Source organism: Palaemon carinicauda, chromosome 6 (genome assembly GCF_036898095.1).
Source record: "Palaemon carinicauda isolate YSFRI2023 chromosome 6, ASM3689809v2, whole genome shotgun sequence".
Classification (NCBI taxonomy): Eukaryota; Metazoa; Arthropoda; class Malacostraca; order Decapoda; family Palaemonidae; genus Palaemon; species Palaemon carinicauda.
This window is the reverse complement of record NC_090730.1, coordinates 68,686,778-68,694,277: the sequence shown is the minus strand read 5'-3', so window position 1 is coordinate 68,694,277 and position 7,500 is coordinate 68,686,778. Positions and strand designations below refer to the sequence as shown.

Here is a 7,500-nt window from a genome sequence, read left to right as displayed (position 1 = left end):
GGTAATTATATTAGTAAATATATAATATTCCAATTAGCACATTCATAGAATTTATCTTTTTTTCAGAAGTTTGAAGATGCCCCTGGTGCACTTAAGCTAGGAATGATGTTATGTAAAGAAGTAAGTGTTAACAACAAATTATGATTTCTAAAGCGTAAACATACGTCTTCACACTAGATTTAAAAAAAAAAAAATAAATAAATAAAAGAGAAAAAAAACTGTCTGAAAAGGCTTTAAAAATGGTTAAAAGATCAGTAAAAGGGTTAAAAGCTTGTAAATGTAAAGAAAGATAAAAGTTTTCCTGGCCTTTCTTTTAACTATTTCAGAACCATTAGCAAAGTTCTTCTGTGTTCTTCAAGAAGTCTATCCAGGTTCATCCTCCATGTTTATACGAATTTAAAAATTCTGCCAGATTGCCTTTGATTGTCTCACCATGTAATACCATACCCTACAGCACCTTTATTTATAAAATGATATTTAGGAATCAATTCTCAAAAATTCTGTATACCATATAATATTATCATTCAAAATCTAATTAAATGTTATTCATTGTCTTTTTGTCTATTCATCATCAATTTATTTTCCCGTTTTAAATATCCTGTTTTCCTTATCCTGGAAGGATGCTGCTATCGGTATGTCCTTTTTTCCCCTTTGCCTTTGCCTCCTGGATAATTATTCTGCTGAATACGAAGTTTGGCATATTTGTTTTCGCTTTAGATCATTGATTAGATTTATGGCTTCTATTATTTGGTAGTAAACTCTTATAATGTCTGAAAACTGCGCTATGGATTCTGTACTGTATAAAAAGCGTTTGGTGAAAATTAATCGTGTTTAGTCTGCTTAGATTTCATGGCTACTCATATTCATATCTTATGTGTGCAATAATTAGAATTATAGATAATATCTTATACAATTTTAAATCATTATAAAAGATCAGTACCTTATATTTTTTGTTATAAGTAAGTCACTATTATCGTAGTATATAGAAATATGCGAAAATTACATCAGTAATAATCAATTTTTGTTCTTAAAATCAATGCCTCTATAGATTTAATAAAACAAATCTAGAATGAAAATGAAAAAATTATTTGACTACACTACCAAAAAAAAAATTATATTTTTCTATAATTTCCTATCCCCTTCCCAATATTTGCATTGTCTTGCACATAATCTTTATTATCGTAATGGAGGATATATCTGTAATCATAATAAGATTCTAATAAAAAAATAAAACTCAAGAAATGCGTCCTTGGAATACGAGAGTATGTTAAGAAAAAGATAAAATACGGTACCTACCATCTGCAACGGGCTTTCAAAAGTGAATTTAGCTTCTGGAAAAGAAACTAATGGTTGTGAGGAAGGTGGGGTGTGCTGTCCTGTTGGGGAGAGAGGAAGGATATCTTTTCGAAAGTAAAGGGAAATTGGATAAGAAAAAAATGCACGTAGCCGATAGGACGTAAAGAAGTATAAGAATGTTGATGAATGGGCTCTGATATGAAAGCGTTATTTTAAGTATAGGAAAGGAAAACTCTCTCTCTCTCTCTCTCTCTCTCTCTCTCTCTCTCTCTCTCTCTCTCTCTCTCTCTCTCTCTCAAGACATGGGGGAATCAAAAGCGCTTGAAAAGTTTTTAGGATTAAATGTTGAGTAAAAAGCTCAGAGCAGACTGGAGGGAATGTTGAATATGTTTTCACTGTAAACCACTATAATAGATGAATGATGCAATTAATTCTATATCTTTTTTCTATCAGTTTATCTATACATTAGCCTTCTACGAGACATCAGATTACAATCATGAATCTATAGAGACAGAAAGACTTCGTTTCTGAAAATTATCGCAGACACTTACAAAGAGCATAGTGTGTGAGTGGTCTGTTAGGTTATAACAGAGAGGCAAAGTGAATGCATCTAACTTTATTTCAACAGCTAACGTGTTTATATACAAGAGTTTCAGAACAAGAAGGTCATACAAATTCAGACAGACTTATGCCTATAAAGGCAACCTTAAACAGGTTCACTGATCAATGAGGGAGGGAGAGAGATATGAAAAAAAGAAAGGTGTGCAAAACACACGTGGTACAATTGGGTTTACTTCTTGTTACTTTATAGGGTATGAGAACTTATAAATAATCAAATATATCCCTTGTGTGGAATTTCGTTATATCAGATTAATAAATGTTTTTATATATGGAGACACGGAATACCATTTGATATATATATATATATATATATATATATATATATATATATATATATATATATATATATATATACATGTGTGTCCGTGTGTGTGTATTATAGCCACGGAAAGAAAAAGAAAAAGACTGGATTGGGGTTAGTACTTTCGTCCATTAGGGACATCAACAGACTTAACAAAGTCTGTTGATGTACCTAATGGACGAACATACTAACTCCAATCAAGTCTTCATTTTCCCTTCCTTGGCTATGTATATATATATATATATATATATATATATATATATATATATATATATATATATATATATATATATATATATATATATATATATATATACATATATATATATATATATATATATATATATATATATGAATGAGTCTATCTTCTATCTTTGATCGCCTTCTCACCATTACGGCCAAGATGCAAGATGATAGAAAGGCCTCTTCTATCTTTGTTGGTGATTTCAATTCTCACCATAGGGAGTAGTTAAATTCTGTTTCTCCTACCGATCGCTCTGGCTTAAGAGCTTTAGACTTTGCCTCTGAATCAGGCTGTGAGCAAATCATAGGTGAAGCTACTCACAGGTCTGGTAACTGCTTGGACCTCATACACATTAGTAGTGAAGACTGAGCAGCCTGTCCCATATTTATCATACTCATGTAAGATTTATACGAAATTCCAAGCAGACTGGAATGGGATTTTGAGTGATCTTTACCTCGTTAATTGGTCACAATTGTATAGTAGTGTTGGTCCTGTTCTCCCTATGATTGAGAATCTAGTCAATACAATTGATAAGGGTATCCTTTTTCATGTACTAAGGTACCGAGTGAAGGGCAAACCATGGTTCAGTGATGATTTTAGAAATGCTTATTTGGAGAGCTTATCATCTCTGGAACAGCTTTTGCCCTAGAGTTTATGCTTCAGCCGAAAAGGAATACAATTTGACCACAATAGAAACCCTTTCTGGTACAATCCACTAACGTAAGTGGTGAATTACCCTTGAATCTGCACTTTTTTGTGTAGATGCAACAGTTCCTTAACAGTGGCTCTGTCACTTACTCTCCTAAGGAAAAGGCAACCATTTTGGCTGATGTGTTTGACAGTAAGCAGACTAATGAGAAACTTGATCTTCCTCATTCCTGTTTTCCTAACGCTAAACTAAGTAGTTTAGCTTTTCGATCCAGTGAAATTAAAGCTCTCTTATTGGACCTTCATACTCATGGAAGTGTAGACCAAATGGTATTTTTCTTTACATTTTTATAAAGACTGCAGATTTCTTAGCTCCAAAGTTATCTGTTATTTTGTGCAAGTTAGCAAGAAGAGGAGCTTTCAACACTTCTTGTAGAAAGTGCTTGTGGTAGCTCAAGTCAAACTGATTACTGCCCAATTTCATAACTCTTATATTATTCAAACTTTTATTAAGGCCTTTTGGCAAAACCATCTTAATAGATTTGCTGAAGATAATCATCTGTTTCCTAGTTTGCAATTTGGTTTTCTTAAAGGCCTTAGAGCATGTGATGCACTTCTTACAATCTCCAATGCTGTGCAGATATCCATTGATTGTGGTTAGGAAGTTCGTATGATTGGCCTAGATTTTAAGTGCTGCCTTTGACACTGTTAATCATGAGGCCCTTGTTTTCAAGCTCAATCAGTTGGGAGTGGGTGGGTCATTTCTTAGCATTATTATTGAATTTTTAAGCACTAGATCACAGGGTTGTTGTTGATGGGCACCATAGTGAATATAGGAATGAGGTATCTAGTGTTTTTCAGGGTAGTGTTCTTGGCCCATTACTTTTCTTACTATATACATATGACATGTGGTTTGGTCTGGGAAACAAGGTTAATAGAGATGTAGCTAAATTTAATACATGGTGATAATTATGAGGCATGAAGTTAAATCTTAACAAAACTCAAAGTATGGTTATTAGTAGGTTAAGGATAGTAGCTCCTCAACATCTGGATCTCAGCAATGATGTTTGTTTAACTCTGTATGACTCTTTTAAAAAAAAAATTTAGGTGTGATTATCGACAGCAAATGTAATTTTGAGAATTATATTAGGCCAATGTTTTCTTTACGCAAAAAAATTGGCTTATTGAAAAAGTCTTTTAAGATTTTTGGTAATCAATCTATTTTGGGGTCAATAAGAGAATCCAGACATTAAGGTTTTAAAATATATGGCTTATTTGAATATTAAAAACTCGTCTAAATGTACAAAATTTTTCATTAATCGAATGCCAAGTACAAACATGCCAATCAGCTACGATTTCAGCAGCCCAGGAATATTTTCTTCAGGAATTTAAAGATTTGTTGGTCTCGAAAGAAGATTTGAAGACAGCTCCGCTCTAGATGAGAATGGATGATCGGGGCAAGAGTTTGAATGAGAGCAGTAAACCTTGCATTTTCTTCTTCTCTTCTAAGATCATCCTCTCTTAGGCGAATTGCTTGTTGTTCCCTTCTTTCTTCTTCACGTTGTCTTTCTTGTCTTCTTGTTTCGTCTTCCCTTCTTCTTCTTTCATCTTCATACAAGTGAGATTCCTCTAAAAAACGAATTAAAGCAAGGAAATCGGTCCCGGTAGCTTGAGAGGCAGACGGGGATAGTAGTGGGGACTCGAGATTGTTGGGGAGGGAGAGGCAACCCTCTCCAACACTCCTCCAACACTGTGGGCGTGGGCGGCGTCGACGCTGTGGGCGCCCACATCACTGAATGGCCCCTGTTCTGTGGGCTCTTCTAACTGTTCAGCAAGTATATCTCTCGAGGCCATTATTACTTTTGATGTGCAGTGGGCAAAAATACAGTTCCAACAAATTTATCAAAAACACCACGAACTGTTTTAAAACAAGAATAATAAGAAAAGTTTAATGCAAAGCGAGTGTGTGCGCATGTGCATGAACTCTGTGAGTTGAGGGGAGCAGCAACTCTGTCTCTGGTCTCACCGTCTCCTCACTCCTCAGGCAGAGGCAGTCACCCCGTGAAGATGAATGAGATGGGATGTAGTGACGGATGCTCCAACAGAGTCCCAACAGACTATTTGCTGGCTTCTTGAAATAGCAGAATAAAAACACTGGGACGTAAAAAAAAGAGCACTATAAAAGCACAATGCACTGCACAACACTTTACTGTTTACTTGCATCACTACACTGTACATGAAATATGAATATATTAAATTACAACGAATGCACATTCGAACTGAGAGTCCATTAATGGCGTCGACCTGTTCCTGTTGTCGACGTCTTGAAAAAAGTTCTCGTATTACGACACTGAAAGTTCACTGCGCCATGTACGTGTTAGTAACTTCATTAACCTTAATTGGTGGGGCAAGGATACAACTTAAAAAGTAGGTTCTTAATGTCTATAAGAGTAAATGCACAAGGTCCGTGGGACACAAGAGAAGATAACTTATCAGCTAAGGAGACGAAGACAAACAGACTACATCATGGGAACACAACAGATAAGTGTTGCCAGTGCTGACTCAATGTTGCCATATCATATCAATAACATTACAGGAATTAATCTAATGATATGCAACATCTGAAATAATGGTTGAAAGTACATAATACAGTTGATAATACGTACAATAATAATAATCATGATAATGCAGTAAATGATGCATACAATAAAAATAATCATGACAATACTGGTACATGTGAAATTTGTCTTTTCATGTACTTACAATTATCAAACAATTCATCTTCACCTAAGGCGATAACTACTGCACAGTAATTTATTCAGTGGTCACTTGGTAAGGGTTGAAGAGATTCTTTAGCTATGGTAAGAAACCTTTCTAGGAGAAGGACATTCCAAAATCAAACCATTGTTCTATGGTCTTGGGTAGTGCCATATCCCTTGTACCATGGTCTTCCACTGTCTTGGGTTAGAGTTCTCTTGCTTGAGGGTACACTTTGGGACACTATTCTATCATATTGTTATTCTTCTTGTTTTGTTAAAAACTCATATAGTTAATTAGGAAATATCTATCATAATGTTGTTACTGTTCTTAAGATATTATATTCTTTCTTGTTTCATTTCATCTCTGGGTTATTTTCCCTGTTGGAGCCCCTAGTCTGATAGCATCCTGCTTTTAAAACTAGGGTTGTAGCTTAGTAAGTTATTATATTGGCTGGTCCTCCCATGTGAATCCTCCTAAAGGATGGTGCAGTGCCTTTTGCCATCCACACCCCAAGAAAGATTCCATTTGCTTTTAAGGAACAAGTCAAAGGAGAGCTTGATTCTATGGTGGCCCAAGAAATAATCAAACCTGCTGGTGATGAACCTTCAGTTTGGTGCCACCCTCTCGTCGTCGTCGCCAAAAATGGAACAGGTGTACGTATCACCGTCGATCTGACCAACCTGAACAGCCAAGTTTCTCGTCCAGCCCACCCTTTACCCACACCCTACATGGCTATTCGTAGTGTGGACCGGAAGTCTCATTTCTTCACCATGGCTGATGCTCTTTACGGGTACTGGCAGATGGAACTAGCTGAAGAAGATCGTCATTTAACCACCTTTATTACGCCATATGGTCGGTTCATACATTGCAGAGGACCGATAGGCTTTGCAGCTACTGGAGATGCCTTCTGCCTGCGAGGTGATATGGCCCTTCAAGGTGTCCAATGCTGTGTTAAGGTGATAGACAACCTCCTTCTCTCGACAAAGACTACGTTACCCACCTTTATCGTATACACGAAGTGCTCACCAGGTGCCGCAAGTTCCGGATCACACTCAACAAGGACAAATTTGTGGTCGCTGCCCCCTCTGTGAACTTCTGTGGATACACGCTCTCAGGAGACGGCATCTCAGCTGACCACCAGAAAGTCAGTGTGATCAAGGATTTTCTAGCCCCTGCTAACCAGATGGACCTCAGATCGTTTATGGGATTGGTCAACCAGTTAGCAGAGTTTACACCTGACCTCTCCATTGCAGCCCAACCTCTTTGCCCCCTGATGAGTCCCAAGAGAACATTTGTCTGGACTTCTGACCATGATGAAGCCTTTCAACACGTCAAGTTAGCCCTCACCAGTCCACCATGTTCTCGACCCTTTTGACCCAGACTTACTCGTCGTTCTTCAGACGGACGCTTCACTCCTCATTGGCATTGGATATGCTCTCCTGAAGGACCATGGTGATGGACACCTGCATCTAGTTCAGTGTGATTCTCGTTTTCTCGCTGATGCAGAGACACGTTACGCTACCATTGAGCTCGAGATGCTAGCCGTTGTCTGGGCAATGTCAAAGTGTAGGCTATACCTAGCTGGCCTACAGCACTTTACTCTGATAACGGATCACCAGTCCCTCATCCC

The 7,500-nt window shown here is 37.0% G+C and overlaps 1 protein-coding gene across 1 annotated transcript in view; it reads right to left on the bottom strand.

Annotated features, from left to right (window-relative positions):
- Positions 1-4,964, bottom strand: part of LOC137643060 (uncharacterized) — a 20,229-nt gene extending 15,265 nt beyond the window's left edge. The window contains exon 1 of the mRNA XM_068375907.1: positions 4,793-4,964. Within this exon, the coding sequence (XP_068232008.1) occupies positions 4,793-4,964 (172 nt within the window). The remainder of the gene's footprint in view (positions 1-4,792) is intronic.
- Positions 4,965-7,500: the final 2,536 nt, after the last annotated feature.